Raw genomic sequence first — 17126 nt, 5'->3', positions numbered from 1 at the left:
CCTGAACAATGAATAACAAACCTTTCTGTTTCTTTAGGAGGCAGCATCCTCCTTCCCTTCCTCCCTTCAGTCTTCCTCCCCTTACCAGGATAGGAAACAAAGGTGCCTGGTTCAAGGTCACAGAGCAGATGAGTATTAGGGCTGGGAGAGAAAGCCGGACTTCCGGCTCTCTGTCTCCTGGACGATGGCAGGATGGCCACCTGGGTCCCCTTCCCCTTGAGGGGCACTGCAGGAAATGGGCTCAGCGCATGGATTGATCTCCAGCCCTGCCGATTGTCTTCTGCACAGTGTGGTGTCTTTGAGGCCAAACGCAGCCTGTTTGGTAAACTCTCCTGCCCTGAGAACAGCGAAGGATGCCGTCAGCCCTCAGACTGGTGGAAGGCACCTTGGTTTTATTTTGTGACACTCTACCACTGAGCCAACTGGCCAGGGCATGTTTTGCATTTTGAACTTTAAGTACGTACCACGAGCAAGGCACCACATGGAGCACTTGACTTACATGATCTCATTCATTCCTCAGAACAACACAGCAAGGTCTGTCCTGATGAGGGGACTGAGGCTTAGAGAAGAAAAGTGATTTTCCCTAAGACAGGTGGCAGAAAGAACCGGGTGCAGGCCGGACTCCGGGTGGGCATGTGGTAGCAGAGCTCTTTCCACTTCGCGCTGTGGGCTCTCTGGACATGGCTGGCAGCCCTGTGTTAACAGAGCTCTTTCCACTTCGCGCTGTGGACCCTCTGGACATGGCTGGCGGCCCTGTGTTAGCAGAGCTCTTTCCACTTCGCGCTGTGGACCCTCTGGACATGGCTGGCGGCCCTGTGTTGGCAGAGCTCTTTCCACTTCGCGCTGTGGACCCTCTGGACATGGCTGGCGGCCCTGTGTGGGCAGAGCTCTTTCCACTTCGTGCTGTGGGCTCTCTGGACATGGCTGGCGGCCCTGTGTGGGCAGAGCTCTTTCCACTTCGCGCTATGGGCTCTCTGGGCATGGCTGGTGGCCCTGTGTTAGCAGAGCTCTTTCCACTTCGCGCTGTGGACCCTCTGGACATGGCTGGCGGCCCTGTGGTAGCAGAGCTCTTTCCACTTCGCGCTGTGGACCCTCTGGACATGGCTGGTGGCCCTGTGTTAGCAGAGCTCTTTCCACTTCGCGCTGTGGACCCTCTGGACATGGCTGGCGGCCCTGTGTTGGCAGAGCTCTTTCCACTTCGCGCTGTGGGCTCTCTGGACATGGCTGGCAGCCCTGCCACCAGCACTCAGGGTTGCTGACATCGAGACAGGGCTTTGATCCTTTGTCTTTTCTCATGGTGGCCTCCGTGTCCATTCTAGTCCACAGCCAGGCTGGGGGAGCATTCAGAAGCTCTCCTCAGGAGAAGACTGGGCCTTACTACTCAGCCCAGACACAAAGTCCTATTGGCTCCACCTTCTAAAACTATCTCAAATTTTAGTTTGCCCCTTTTACCATCTCTAGTACTACCAATTCAGCCCAAACTAGGACCATTTAAAACACAAACTGGGTGATGTCACTCACCTGCTCACTACCCCCTCCATCCCTGCTATGGCTTTTCAGCTCACTCAATGAAATCCAATATCTTCATCATAGCCCCAAATCAAATGCATGATCTGGTTTTATTGCCTACTATTCTCTTGATGACTATGCTCCAGCCATCCCGGCCCCCTGGCCAAGTACCTCCTACCCCAGGGCCTTTGCACCAGCTGTTCCCTGTGCCTGTTACCATTCCCCTTAAATACTCAAGTATGTTGGACTTCCATTTTCTTCAACTCCCTGCCCAAATGACACCTTATTAGACAGGCCGTCCCTGAGCACCCTGCATAGATGAGCATCCCAGTCTCATTCCTCTGTCTCTTCCCTGATGGCTTTGGTTTTTTCAAAACCCTGATCGCCACTTGACATTTATCATATAGTCACATGTAAATAGTCTGACATCTCTCATCTGACTAGAATGTCAGCTTCGTGAGAACGGAGACTCTGTCTGTTTTGTCCCCTGCTGTCCTGTATCCCTAGAGACTGGAGCAGTGCCAGATGCCATTTGTGTGTATTAGTTCAAAGGAATGAGTTCTCTATCACCCAGTGTATGCCCCCTAAAACCCTCATAGGATTGGTCCACGTCCTGGCCCGGCCCCTCTCAGAGCAAAGGGAAGAAGCACCTCACGGCATCTTTCCACCGACGGCCGAGCAGGCTGTGTCTTGCTCCAGGTTGCCTGGGCTCCCTCGCTCTGGAAGCAGGGCTTTTGCTCACCCACGGTGAAGGCAGGAGGAGACAAGGTGGAGGCAGGTATTGCAATTTTTCTCTCCGAGACTAAAGCACTTAATGAGGTTAGTGATACTTGGCACGGAGCACCTTGTACCTAAAACTTTACCCCAGGTTTAACAGGCACTAGCTCCCTACACCTTGCCAAGACCAGCCTGCCAGGCCGGTGGAGACATCTCTTTCTTGCATCAGGCGCAGCTGTGTGGGGAGCCTGGGCACTGGTGGGGTTTTTTTTGTCCCTCTCTACCCGTGACAGTGTAAATGGCGAGGAATCAGAAGTAAACAAAACAAAACCCTTCATGTTAAAGGCAACCAGATGGCACAGGCCTCGTTTAGAAGACAACACTGAATCCCAGACTCCCAGCGGGTTTTATTGGATGGCTCACCACACGCGCTGGTCAGGCCAGACTGGAACCTGTAGCACCTCTGACATCAAGGCTCTTGTGATGAACAAGCCGCGAGCGCTTGGTTTTCATGCCCGGTGGGTGTTTCTGGGTTTCAGACTGAGGTTTCATCGAGCTTAGGATCAAGTGATTTTCAAGTACAAGAACTTCCCAGAAGCGGCTCCGAGTGTCCACCTGTGCTCACGCAAGAGCCCAGCCCTGTCTGGGTTGCAGCTTCTCGAACTCGCTGTGCTGACGGCGGGGATTCCGTCCGCCCTCCCCCACACTCTGTTCAAACTGAAACTTTAATAAAACACAATAAAAGTAAATGTCTAGAAAAGTGAAATTAAAGACATGTAAAATGCAAGCCAATTTTTTTTATTATTATTATTAGATAGACATTGGTATGGGAGTTTTTATTTTTAATTTCTGAAATTTCTAAAACTAACTTGTTATGAGCCAGGAACAAACAGTTGGCAGACCCGTCCCCGTGTGCAGACCACACTTTAAGTAGCAACGGCGCCAACAGCCAAGAGCGAGCGGTGGGGAGACGGCCCCGGTTGAGGGCCTGGCTAGTTCCCTTACTAGTTGTGCAACTGGGACAGATCATTTAACTTCTGTGAGCCTATTGCCTCGTAAAATGGAAATACCTCCTTTAAGCGGTGGTTGTAAAGACTAAATGAGACGTTGTCTATCTTTTCATGTCTATTACGAAGCCTAGGAAATCGAAGGTGGCCGGGAGGGAAAGCACTCCGGGAGAAGAGCCAAAGCGAGCGGCTTTCTTTGGCCATAAACGAGGGGTGCAGAGCAGTGCAAGCTTTTAGATGCTTGATCAGGGCTGTCTGCAGGCATCTGTCTTTTTGGTCTTTGAGAGAGACTGACAGCATGCAGCTGGGCTTGGAGCCCAGAGCCCGGCGACCCCACCTCTGGCCACTCTGCTACTTCCCGAAGGCCTCTCTGTTCCTGGCTCCGTGTTAGGGAGCCCTTAAGAGACAGTCCCGTTTCTTTCCAGATTTTTTTTTTTTTTTTTTGCCTGCATTCTGGCTGAAAATGTGCTGCCAAAGGGTTCTACACCCATAACAAGAAAACAGTCATAAGCCTAATGAATGATAACGACTTCTACCTTGTCTGCCCTGGAAAGGATCATTTCAACAAGACTTCTCTTTGATACTATCGTAGGCTCTCTGACTTCTCCTCCTCTTGGACCCGTGGTCCTGCCAGAAATGAGGACGCGTAGACCTGGAGAAGCAGAGCCAGGTTTCAGCTTGTGGCAGCCAAGCGCTGGCCTGGGGGTTGCCCCTGCCAGTTTCTACCACCCGGGAGCCCAAGGGCAGGGCTGGACCTGGCGTTCAGGACCTGGACTCCCATCCTGGGAAACGTGGGGCAGTGTTTGACTGTGGACAGAGGGCCTGGGTAGGAAGAGCACCACAGGAGATGGCCCATAGGGTAGAGTGATAATAATAGAACAGCAATCATAACTATGGTGTTATATTGACCCTTTGTCAAGTGCTTACTCTGTGCCAAGCATGGTGTTGGGTGCTTTACATTTATTGGAATCCTCACACTTTTTAGGTTAGGTATGATTATTTCCATTTTACCGATGAGGAAGCCAGGGCTCGGATCCGTAAGTTACATAAGGCACATGGGTAGGAAGGAGCAGAGCCCTGATTTGAAGCCAGGCATGTCTGACCCTGGGATCTAGCCTCTTAGCCATTTACCTGGTCATTCTCAGACCTGGCTGCACATTAGATTCACCAGGGGAACCATTACAAAGCACAGATGCCCGGGTCCTGCCCTGGACCAGTTAAATCAGAGTCTTGGGTTTGGGACTTGCTGCCCTCAGCCCTCTTGGCCCTGGGGCTTGCCAGAAGGCACCCGGGCAGCCAAGCCGTCACTGCAGAGGTGAACAGTCAGGCGTGTAGAGAGGAGTGAGCACCTGGGGTCAGGGAGACAGAGGGCTCTTTCCCAGTAGAGAGCTCCAATTCCAGGGGTGTCGTTGGCCCTGCTTGGAAGGCAAACACCATCGCTATGGCTGTCATGGAAAAATTGGGCAGCTAATGAGCTCAAATCAAGCCCCACAAGATGCTGTATTTTAAAATGCAATGAAGGTATAAGGCCATTTCTGCATTCCCTACATGTTCACTGAGCACCTCCTGTGCAGGGTGCCAGGGACACAGCGGAACGGAGATCAGACTCACAGAGCTGTGGAGTGAAGGTAAAGTGAGTAAGGGAACGAATTGGTTCTGCCATACATTGAATGACACTTGCCGAGTTAAAACCTGCTTATTTCTCCCTCCTCGGGGTCAGCTGTGTCCAGATGGGAAGTTGACCCACCGAGGAGGCACCCCGAGTTCCCAGGCCTGAGGAGAATGGAAAGGCGCCACTTTTCCCAGATCAGAGGGGCCTGCAGGTGCCTGGGCCGTCTGACCCGTCCTTTCTCAGCATTGTGGTCTCACACAATGAGGGGACGTTTCCTGCCCCGGCTGGGGGGACATTGAAAAGGCTTGACTTGGGCAGAAACACCGCACAGGATGTGGGGCCCTTAGAACCCCACAGACTGAAGGAAGGCAGGTGACAGCCCAGGCCAGAGCTCAGTTCCTAGACTTTGGACTCAGACAGGCTTTGATTCAGATGCAAACCCCACTATTTGCCAGCACCTGACCTTGGCTAACCTGTGTGCGCTGTGGCCTCCCTGTGACCAGGGAAATATGTAGGGCCAGTATTTGTCTACCTGATGAACCTCAATTTCTTCATCTGTAAAATGGGGATAATACTTGGCCTCCAGCATTTTAAGGATCAAATTCTATTTCTAGGGCAGTGCGTGCTTAGCACGTGGTGAGGACTCAATGGATGGTGGTGGTGGTGGTGGTTTTGCCTGATGTGATAAGGATGGAGGTGGCTTCTGTACAGAAGTTCCTGGATGTTTGCATAAGGCAGCACAGGTGTGTCACCTGGCGCTGGCTGTTAGAGGCTGGGAAAAGAGGCCCAGAGAGGTTCCCTTGGTGGACGGGCTGGGGAGAGGCCCATGGGGTGGTGGAGATAGTGAGGATGTCGAAAAAGAAACCACATTAGCCTAAATTCTGGAGAAGATGGGCCAGCCAAGAGTTTCATTCAGCTATTAAGGCGAGACTGGAAGTGAAAGGGAAACTGAATTGCTGTTGTGTGTCTAGGTGACAGCTCCCAGCTCCGCCTATTGGCTCCGGGGTAAATAGTAATTACGGAGGTTTAAGCTGCGCATGTCCTTGGAGTAATGTGGGCCATGAACTCAGACTTCATTTTCTCTTTTTCTCTCCCTCCCTTATGTCTCCCCTGCAGGTGACCTGGTTTCCCGAGCCATGCACCACATGCAGGGGCGCCACCCCCTGTGTCCTGGCTCCAGCCCCGCCCGGCAGGCCCGCCAGCCGCCCCAGCCCATCACCTGGTCCCCGGATGCCCTGCACACCCTCTACTACTTCCTGCGGTGTCCCCAGATGGAGTCCATGGAAAACCCCAACCTGGACCCCCCGAGAATGGCCCTGAACAATGAGCGGTAGGGGTCTTCCTCGGGCTGCGCACGTGGTGGGGCAGGCTACCAGCATGTGTTGACTGGCTGGCTGACCTACTGGCAGGGTGGACAAGCTCCCTGGCGCAGGGGGGGCTGGGAACGCAGTGGGATCGCTTTACCCGGGTTGATGCAGCAGGGGTCGGTGGGGATCAGAACGTGGACTTTGGCCTCTGCCTCGGGTTTGCTGGCTCTAGTGCTTACTTCCTGGGCTCTCGAGAAATTCAGTTGTCTCTTTTATAAGGTGAGGTATTCACACCTGCCTGGAAAGGTGGCAGTGAGAATGGAGTGTGATTAGGACAGTGTCTGGGTGTCATCTTCCTCCTTCAATGGCTGCTCTCACCTCTTTTGATGACAGTGGGGTCACTGTTAGGGATCTGAGGCAGACCTTTGCCCCACCCACTCACAAACAGACCAGAACTTCATGGCTCTGGCAGTAGGGTAGTGGTTGGATAGCCCCAGGATCCCGGCCTGGGGCAGGGCCGCCCAGAACCGATGTACAGGCTGCGCACTGCCCCAGGGGCCCAGCAGGGGGCACGAGTGAAGGACACGCACTGGCCATGTCAGCCTAAGAACAGGGTACCCTTTCTACTTGGTCAGAGAGCCACCTTTTAAATTTTTTCTGCCTAGAGAGGTTCTTTTTTGTAATTTTTCCTAAACACCATATATGCTGACATGAACCTCACCTGGAGGCCACCACATGGCCACCCAAGGCAGGGTCTGTCCACGGGCTCAAGAATTGTGTGCCGGAAGGTCCTGGAAGTGGGAAAGACTCGCTTTGGTTGAGGAAGCCCCGTCTGCCTGCGTTCCACCACAGCAGGGCCCGGAGAGGGAGCTAGTCCAAGGCCCATCGTGGAAGAAGATAACCTGGGGCCTGATTCAGAAGTTCCAGTGGGGCTTCCCAGGCCCCTGCCCCGGCTGCCCGTTGTCTCTGAGTGGCATTGAGTCTCAGCAGCTCTGTGGTCCTCACGCCACACCACAGCCACACCCACTTGTCCAATGCCTCCACAGTCACAGAAAGCAAAGGTATAACGATAGATTTCTGCACCCAGTTCATAAAAACAGCCACCGTGCCTGACCAGGCGGTGGCACAGTGGGTAGAGTGTCAGACTGGGACACAGAGGACCCAGGTTCCAAACCATGAGGTTGCCGGCTTGAGCACGAGCTCATCGAGCTTGAGTGTGGGATCATAGACATGACCCCATGGTCACTGGCTTGAGCCCAAAGGTCACTGGCTTGAAGCCCAAGGTCACTAGCTAGAGCAAGTGGACACTTGCTCTGCTGTAGCCCCCGGTCAAGGCACATATGAGAAAGCAATCATTGAACAACTAAGGAACCACAACGAAGAATTGATGCTTCTCATCTCTCTCCCTTCCTGTCTGTCTGCCCGTCCCTATCTGTCCCTCTCTCTGACTCTCTGTCTCTATTTTATTTTTTTCTATTATTTTTTTTTTTTGTATTTTGCTGAAGTTGGAAACAGGGAGGCAGTCAGACAGACTCCCGCATGCGCCCAACTGGGATCCACCAGCACGCATACCAGGGGGTGATGCTCTACCCATCTGGGGCATTGCTTTGTTGCAACCAGAGCCATTTTAGCACCTGAGGCAGAGGCCACAGAGCCATGCCCAGTGCCCGGGCCAACTTTGCTCCAATTGAGCCCCGGCTGCGGGAGGGGAAGAGAGAGACAGAGGAAGGAGATGGGAAGGGGTGGAGAAGCAGATGGGTGCTTCTTCTGTGTGCCCTGGCCGGAAATCAAACCCAGGACTCCTGCACGCCAGGCCGATGCTCTACTACTGAGCCAACCGGCCAAGGCCTCTGTCTCTGTTTAAAAAAAAAAAAAAAAAGCCATCGTGAACATGCTGGATATCCTGCAGACATACGTCAGACTGAGAGCTGGGAATGAGGAGTTAGGTGGCCTGGGCAAGGTTCCAACTTCCCAGAGCCTCAAGTTCCTTGGCTATAACCATGGGGCTGGTAATGAAGCAGTTGTAAGGATTAAATAATGACAGCATTTGCTGAGCACTTACTATGTGCTAGGCACAGTGCCGAGCACTTTCCACATGTTAGCGCCTCTGATGCACACACTTCCAGGACATGGGTGCTCTTTGCAGCCCCATTTTACAGATGAGTAAGTAGAGGCAGAGATTCAGTCCCTTGTCAGGGCCACATAGGCCCTGCTCGTAACCACTACATGTACTGCCTGGCATTACAAGAGACATGAAGGAGCAGCGACCCAGTACACGCATGTAGTCGATTCCCAGTAAATGCCGCCACAGTTATTAGTGGTACCATTATTAGATCGTCATTGTCTTATTCCTCTGGAGATGAACAGCGTTTACAGGATAGTATTTACAGGTCCCTCTGGGCCCATCAGGTGGTGGCCCCGGGTATCTGACGGAAGCATCTAGCAGGGAGGTGGAACCAGAGTGTGGGCCCTAAGCCCCAGCTGCTTCTACTTTGTGAAGAAATTGTTGTGGTTGGAGTGTGGCTGGAAGGGGAAAGGGCAAAGAAAACATTTGGGGTTGGGGAGGAAGAGGAGGCTTGCTTAGGGTTTGGTGAGGTCCCGGGGGCTCTAGACTGGGCCTGCTCACCCAAGCAGAGGCGGCTGGGGAAGAGGACAAGGCGCCTCCCTTGGACCTGTTGCCCTGGGCTGAGCTGCTTGGCCGTCCGGCTGTGAGCCTGGCTTCTGGCCGTGGGTCAGGCCAGGGAGGTGCTCCTCTGTGGGCGCTGTGCCCGGAACCCCCTGATGTCTTTCTGGTTTTCTCCTGGGAGGATTCCCAGTCCCGGATGCTCTGCATAGCATCAGGGTTTCTGAGGACCTGAGCTGCCTGTCTGCTAGTCTGTAATAGCTGAGCTCAAATGGTAACTCACACGTGTTCGTGTTCCCATACCTCAGCATTCAAAGTCCACGCTGTCTGTGACACAAAGAATTGAGTAGCAAAGGCGTCTTCACACGAATCATTTCCAGTGACTATCATAGACACGTGGGAAATTGGAACCACCATTAGAAAAAAAAAATCCCCAAATCTGAGATTTGGGCACTGACAGGAGGACCCCCTAAGGCCACCCAGGCCCGCAGACCGCCCGATAGCTCTGGTGGCCTGCCTCCTGGCTGCGGAAATGGATCCTGTTGCGATTGGACTCGCTCCTACGGGGCAGGTCCTGGGGAGCCTGGCTGGCCTTTCGTGGAGGCCACTGACCCCACATGTGACTGCAGGCTGGGCCCCGTGTCCCCTTCGGGCACTATCACTCTGATGGCCCTCCCCCCCCCCCAATTACAGTTGACATACAATATTATGTTAGCTTCAGGTATACAACATAGTGATTAGACATTTATATGCCTCATGAAGTGATCACCCTGATGAGTCTAGTAGTACCTTTCTGATCCAATTAGTTTCTCTTACAGCATTACTGACTCTCTGTGCCCCTCCAGTATCCCCACTAGAGCTCTGGGGAAAACCTTCTTGCACTCAAAGGAGCTAGAGTTTGCTAGAGCTCCCAGGTGATGGAGCTTTGCTCTTGAGAGTCTGGGAATCGGTGTCCATCTGTCTCTCTCCCTCTCTTTATTTCCTCTATTTCCTCCCTCTGGCTCATGTCAGGAGCGTGGGTGCCAGGTCCCCAACCAGAATTGGTCAGAACGTCTGATTCAGATGTGTGGCCCCAGAGACCTCTGTTTGGGGATTTGCTGGATTGGGCATTTCTGGGTCTGTTGGGAGTAAGTGACCCTCCCGCTGCCTTGTCCCTGTGGGCTGAGGAGCTCAGTCCGATGGTGTGGGTTTGGCCACCATTCACAGGGCCACTCAAGTCTGTGCTCATAGATTTCTGCTTTAAAGGAATTACCCTTCTTCCTTCCAATTGGGGGCCATGGGACCACATCCGAACTGCTAAGGGGTGGGACATGTGTTCACTCCCCTTGTATGAAGCTCGTCATGATGTTCCCTGCTGTGCCGCACTACGCAGTCTTAGTATCCCTCCTGCTCTGGGCCTGGGAGGGAGATGGTGGAAGGAGAGAGTTGTGGAAACAGGGGAGCTCAGGGTAGAGAGTGGAGCAGCTTTGCAGGGGACACCGAGGCTCTGTAATGTGCTCCCACCTTCTGCTACTGTGAGCCAGGCGGCACCGAGGAAAAGGGCACAGGCTTTGGAGCAGGGACCCTGCCATGCCTAGGACTCCTCGCCTGTAAAATGGGTCTAAGTGATTCCGTCCGGGAGGAGATAACATATGTAAGGGCATTCTACCCGCTTCTGTTTCTTTTGTTTCCCATGACAAACCTGTGAGGCAGGTGCCGACATTACCTCTATTTTACAAATGAGGGCACAAGGTGTGGGTGTCCAGCTGCTGAGGGCTGGATAGGGCCTTGAATCAGGTGTCTCTGGTTTTCTGGTATGCCTTTCACCATACCAGGCTACAGCCTGCCCACCCAGCTGCTGAGACCTGGTCCTGAAGTTCTGAGATGATCTGGGTGGGTCCCAGCCTTTGAGGCCAGCCCCACCTGCCTCTCCTCTCCCAGGACGCCGCCCTGGCCGCCCAGGGAGAGCCTCTCAGCTGGCACCTCCCTGCACCCTCCCCGGATGCCTCTCTGGCTGGCAGCCCCTGCATCAGCAAGGCACAAGGCAGTCTCAAATTCAGGGTGAGTCACAGCTGCTGCCCTGCAGAGCGTCTCATCACCCGAGACCAAGCTTGGAAAGTGAAAGAGCTCGCTGTTGGGGATCTGAGGTTACCCAGGGAGATGGGGAAGCCTCCTCCTCCCAGTTCCGGAGGGAGCGGACACCACCTGGCTGACTGCTGCCCTTGCTAGCTGTGCCTGCAGGCTGCGGGGTGCTGAGCGGGAACAGCCTCCCGGGTGGAGGGTACCTCCTCGGTCATCGGCGACCTGGGAAGGGGGAGACAGGCGGCGTGGGCACGCAGGAGCGGCAGGCGCAGGGCCGGAAAAGGCGTCACCAGGCAGAGCCCACGGAGGGAGACAGACACAGCGAGAGGGGCAGAAGGGGCTGAGGGGGAGAAGAGGCAAACCAGCTCTCTGCTTCAAAACCTTGGGTACCAGGGCCCAGCTCACCAGGTGGCATGACAAGTGTAGCTGCCAGCCGCAGGCAGAGGAGCCAGGCCCGTGAGGAATACCTGGGAACACTGGGAATGACAGTGGGCCACCCGTTCACAAAGCAGTCCACTTGCTTAAGCCTTGGCCCCAGCCCTTTGCATCTCCCTGTCCCCCATCCGAGCTGTGCCCCTTCGTGAAGGGCGGCATACTCAGAAGGCTCGGTGCCTGCCAGTGTTCAGGACACAAAGCCAGGAGAACCCTGGGGGCCTGGCCAGTCTGATTTGGGATGAAGCCTAGAAACGTATGGTGTCATCATTTCTTAGCCAGCCAGAGTTCTATCTGAGAGGAGGCAATTGCTACTCAAAGACGTGTGTTTGAGGTCTGACTCATATCTCCCGATTTGAGCACCTTCGGCCAGTCAGTCTCTGCAAAGCTCGTGTTCTGTAGACAGCTAACATTCAGTCCCTACAGCCACCTACAAGGCTTGAGGGCTCAATGAGTTAATATATGTAGCACGTTTAGAACAGTACCTGAGACACAGGGAACCCATGGCAGTGTTAGCCACCGTGATTAACAGTATGGTCACTGTATTAGGCAGGGGTGCACAGCACCCGGGAGAGACAGGGAGGAGCAGAGTGGCGGAGCCAGGGAACAGGAACGTGATGCAGAACTGAGCTGCAGAGGGAGCCCGACCTCGTGGGCCAAAGTAGGGCGGCTGAGCTGGCGGCCTGGAAGGCCCTGGCCCAGGGGGCCGGCTCGGTGGAGTCTGTGCTGGGCTGGTTTTTATTTGCTCCTCTCCTTGTACCTGAACCCCTCTGAGAAAGAAGGGAGCAGAAGGCTCCCGGAAGCCCCTCCTACACTGCTTACCTTGATGTGTGACGAGAGATGCTCCTACCAAGGGCCCCCCGCCTCCCACCCAGACACCCCAGCCTGGAGCTGACTGGTCTTCCTGCGCCACCAGGCAGGGTCAAGAGGAACAAAGTGATGGTTTAGTACTAATCTTAGCTCCCAGTTCCCATAAAGCTATTTTTTGCACAGGCTACCGGGGCTACTGCTCAAAGGTAGGAGCCGTGGTCCAGGTGAGATCCTGGCAGAAGATGCTGTGTGCCCGGCCCAGCTCTCAGCTGCCCTCTTCCCTGTCATGCCGGCCAAGACGTTTCCAGCAAATATGTGAACAGAACTTGAAGACGCTGCAGTGGGCAAAGGTGTCAGTCCTTATGGGTCCCATCCACTCCATCGGAAGTCCACACCGGTGGCTTCGGATGCTGCCAAAGGGTCATCCTGGAGGTGTTATTGCTTCTACCTTCCAGCAGTAGGACATGTCAGGTCATTTCTTGGCCGTACTGTCCTCGTGGGTAAAATGGTAAAGATGATAAGATGTCTACCAGGGTTAAATGAGATAAAACAGTAAGTCACTCAGCGCCTAGCACAGGAAGAGTACTATTAAATGAGGGCCGCCATCCTCTTCCTCCTCACAATTATAATGGTCATAGACATGTGTAGATGGCAGGTTTGACATCCAGAGTAGTCTTTCTTTGTTGCTGTAGGATGACATTTCTTAACATGTGGTCTCAAGGGTTGTCTTGGTTAGTAATACAATTACTAATACAACTATTGATATTAACTAATGTAAACCACTATGACTCACAATAATAATTAACAATGCAACTACTTGCAAACACTACTAATTACAACGGGCATCACAGGGCACATATCAATAGAGACAGATACCACCTCAAGTACTTTCCTTAATAACTCACATTTCTCCCGGGATGTCTGTGGATCAGCAATGGAGGGGCAGGAGTATGAAGAGGAGCTTATGTGATTGAGTCTGCAGCCTCCTGAGGGAGGTGAAAACAAGACAGAAGAAAAACGGATCAGCACAAACCAGCAGACAGTGCTGGGGAAGCTGGGCTGCATGGCTGATGCCTTAGGTGGACCCTCAGGCCCTGCAGCCGGCCCGGATCCAACCCCGGCTCTGCCTCTTAGAACTGAGCGGCCTCCATGGCGATGCCTTCGGTGGACCCGCAGGCCCTGCAGCCGGCCCGGATCCAACCGCGGCTCTGCCTCTTAGAACTGAGCGGCCTCCATGGCGATGCCTTCGGTGGACCCGCAGGCCCTGCAGCCGGCCCGGATCCAACCGCGGCTCTGCCTCTTAGAACTGAGCGGCCTCCATGGCGATGCCTTCGGTGGACCCTCAGGCCCTGCAGCCGGCCGGATCCAACCGCGGCTCTGCCTCTTAGAACTGAGCGGCCTCCATGGCGATGCCTTCGGTGGACCCGCAGGCCCTGCAGCCGGCCCGGATCCAACCCCGGCTCTGCCTCTTAGAACTGAGCGACCTCCGGTGTGTCATGCGGCCTCTGTGCCTCTGCCGGTTCTTCTTAGCTTGGGAATAATAGTGCGGACCTCACAGGGGTGTTGTGGGTGTTGACCGCGTTAACACTGTATGTAGAGCTTAGAATACTGGTTGGCACACAGTATGTGTCAGTCATCATTGTCTTCACCATCATCATATTCAAGAGGGTCCTTGCAAAGGCTGGAGCAGTTGGAGGGTGGCATCAGGACAGACGGGGACGGTTACTGGCCTTAAGAGACAGCTGCAGGCGATTGGGGCAGGCAGGGTGGCATGCACAGCAGAAGTCACAGAAGGACTGTTGTTGTTTGGAAGTGCATATTTAAGTCATCGCTAATTGTTGCTTGCGTAGGCAAATGCTTCCTGGTGGGGCTTCGTGCACCCTCAGAGATGCCCTGGATGAGGGTCAGCCCAGCACCGCTTCCTCCAGCTCTGTGATCGCAGCAAGGCCCTTTCCCTTCTGAGCCTCGGCTTCCTCCTGTGCAAAGTGAAGATCTGAGCAGTGCCAGCTTCCGGGGGGGTCCCCAAGTTCTGGGGAAATGCCCCCCACACGGGAGAGGTCCACAGTGAGGAGAGAGGCGCCTCTTTGTTCCTTTCCAGATGCAGAGGGGGATGTTTCCCTCCAACGAGCACTTTACATAAATAGGAAGCGCCCATGACGGGCTGTGTGCTCAGTCTGAAGAAGGGGGCTCGTTAGGCTTTTGCTCAGCTTGCGAAAGTGTTTTCTTATCAGATAATAGAGATGATGGCAGTGGTGGCTTCATGCTACTTAAGGACTTGTGGTTTCCTTAAATACCATTTCAAGAAGATTTGCCATGTTAAGCTCTTTTCTCTCTTTCCTCTCCTCTTTTTTGTGCATTTAATCCCCATCTGTTTGCCCAAAGTGGAAGCAGAGGAAGTAAGAATAGCTGCTGGGTGAGTTAAGTGCTTGTTTCCGTGTGTCCCCAGACTGGCGCGTCCAGGCGCCCCTGGCGTGACTTGCCGATGGTCTGCAGAGCGCCCAGGACGCTGGCCCTGCCTCTGCGGTCGTTCCTGTCACCTTACCGCTCTTTCGGTTTAATTCTGAGCACCTCCTTCTATCTGAAATCACATCGCTTCTGTATTTGTCTACTTACTTGTCTCGCCTCCTCGCCCCTCCAGAATGTAAGTGTCATGGGTCGTCCTTGTTCCCACTGTGTCCTCGGCATGCAGAGCAGTCCGTAGCACATAGTGGGCAGTTTAATGTTTTGCTCAGTTAGTGAAGGGGGCTGTAGAGCCTGAAGGTCAGACTCTGTGGGGTCTCTGCTGCCATTTACCAGTTATTTTCTTTGTGATATCGTTTCTGAGGCCTCGGTTTCCCCAGTTTTCATTGGAAAATGGCATGCCCTACTTCCAAAGGTTTTCATGGGAATCAAATGAGGTAATATATTGTATGTAAAGGGTTTCTGTGCAAACTGAACTCTTCATACCTGGCAGCTGCTGTGATCAGTACACGTATTTGTCACAAACCTGTGAAAGCACTAGAATTACTAAATCTTGTTTAATGCGTAAATAATTCAAAAACAGTGGTGAATTTGAATGTCACATCTACTCAGAAAGCATGTTTTCTCTCCCTCTCTTATACTCCTTCCTCCGTCCCTGCTCTTAATTCCCTCTTAACTCAGCCCTCAGTAGCCAGGGAGCCAGAGGTGAGGTAGACCAGATGTCAAAAAGGACTCATTCAGTGAGGGCTATTTTGGACAGACGCATGTACAAACTTTAGATTTGTCATAGCCTACCACCCTAGGATTTCAAAGAACTCCAAGAACTGGATTTCATCCAAAGACCAAGAAGTCAGTCAAGGGCTTTCTAAAGTTGATGGTGTCCCGTGTCCCAGGCCCCTGGCTTGTTGGTTTGGCCACAGTGCCAACATAGGATGGGCCGTCACTGCCGAATGTTAAGCTTGGAAGTGATATGACCTGGTTTATTTTTTACACGGGCCAGCGGCATCTAGACAAAGCTTTACTGTGTCTGAAGCACTTCAAATGTGCAGCTGTCTAACAGATCTTCTCATTAGCTTTTGGAGGAAGCCATGGTCATCATTTACAGATGAGCAGTCTGAGGCCCTGCAAGACAGAGGGGCGCCCAAGGTCACAGCTAGGAGGAGGCAGAGCTGAGCCCAGGCAGGGAGCTTCGATGATAGCAACACAGTGAACTCACCTGGTCCGCCTCCCAGGAGAGAGGAGGCAGGCCTGGAAGCCGGGCCTCCCGTCTTCATCTCCGCTGCCCAGCACGACTGAGTGGGCACCTGCTGGCAGCCTCTTCCCCAGCAGACTTGAGTTCACTGACCCCGGGTGGCCAACTTGAGAGCGGGCCTCTGTCCAGCATCCAAAAAGGAATGCTCCCGGGGTTGGGGGCATACAGAGGAAGTGGCAGTGCTAGGTAACGGGCTAGAGACAGCGCAGGATCCTGGCCAGGCGTTGACAAGTGCCCTCAGAGGCTACCTGTTGCATATGATTTCCTGTCCCATTGTTGAGCCCACAGGCCTCATGGAAAAGGGGAAGACGGGGAGCCGCCAGGCCCTGGGGCCCCGGTCATTCATTTGAAGTGTTTTTATAACACGGCAGCAACAATCCTCTTTGTCTACAATATCGCTGGAAAATCCCACCTCGAACGGGAATTGAATTTGCTTTCTTAAACAAGGTCTTTCTTAGAGAGGCTGGGCTGTTGACTTTCCAGACTGCGAGTAGGGGCAAGAGGAGCTCGGGGTCCCTGGCGGCGGGTCGGGCTGCTCCCTGGCCTGCTCCTACTTGCCCGCCAGGCAGGTCCTCAGATTTCCTCCCCACAAGACCAGCTGCCCGACAGCTGTCCTTGGACCGCTTTGCTGCTTTCGTATTTGAGACTGGGGAAGAAGGCTCTTAGGGGCACCCTCTGAGACTTCGGGGCCCAGCTGGGGTGCCGAAGCCAGAGTTTGAGCAGGGCACTGAGGTCGGCCCACTGAGCTGAAACTTTTGTCCGCTGTGCCCATCAGTGATGGGCTCAGAGCCTTTTTGAGGGTGCAGTTTCTCTTTTTAAGAGCCAGACAAATCATTATTGGCTTGCTGTGTGACCTCAGGCATGTCTCCCAACAGTTCAAAACCCCGGTTTCCATGTTTGTCAAATGCAGACTAATAACGATACCCCCACGGCAGGGCGGCTGTATCAGAGGGTCACATGTGCAGAACGGCTTCACGCTTACTGGGCACATCGCAGGCCCTCAGCACATCTCAGTGGTGCGGCCTTCTGCTCAGAGCCGACGCCGGAATCTCACCTGAGGCTGTGGTTGGACTGTGGGCGCAGAGGCAGGGACAGGGCCTGGGAGCCTGCACTGTCTTGCCCTCTGCCCCTGGTTGGGTTGGGTCAAAGCCGTGAGTTGCCAGTCAGGGGTTTCTCGTCAGACCTCCAAATCGCCATGCCCCTACCTCCTTCTAGAAGTTTCTGGAAACCCTTTACCGGGCAGTCCAAATAGGTCACCTCTCTGCTTTAGGCTGGGTGGGGAAGGTGGGTTCTGTGTGGTTTTGCTCAGCTGAATCCCAACAGGAATTCCTATCTG

The 17126-nt window shown here is 53.8% G+C and overlaps 1 protein-coding gene across 1 annotated transcript in view; it reads left to right on the top strand.

Annotated features, from left to right (window-relative positions):
• Positions 1-17126, top strand: part of ABTB2 (ankyrin repeat and BTB domain containing 2) — a 181144-nt gene that overhangs the window by 134269 nt on the left and 29749 nt on the right. The window contains exon 3 of the mRNA XM_066251255.1: positions 5962-6175. Coding sequence (XP_066107352.1) covers positions 5962-6175 — 214 coding nt within the window. The remainder of the gene's footprint in view (positions 1-5961; positions 6176-17126) is intronic.

The sequence above is a fragment of the Saccopteryx bilineata genome, chromosome 1 (assembly GCF_036850765.1).
Source record: "Saccopteryx bilineata isolate mSacBil1 chromosome 1, mSacBil1_pri_phased_curated, whole genome shotgun sequence".
NCBI classification, from domain to species: Eukaryota; Metazoa; Chordata; class Mammalia; order Chiroptera; family Emballonuridae; genus Saccopteryx; species Saccopteryx bilineata.
The sequence above is the reverse complement of the archived record's forward strand: the minus strand, read 5'-3'. Positions and strand labels throughout refer to the sequence as shown.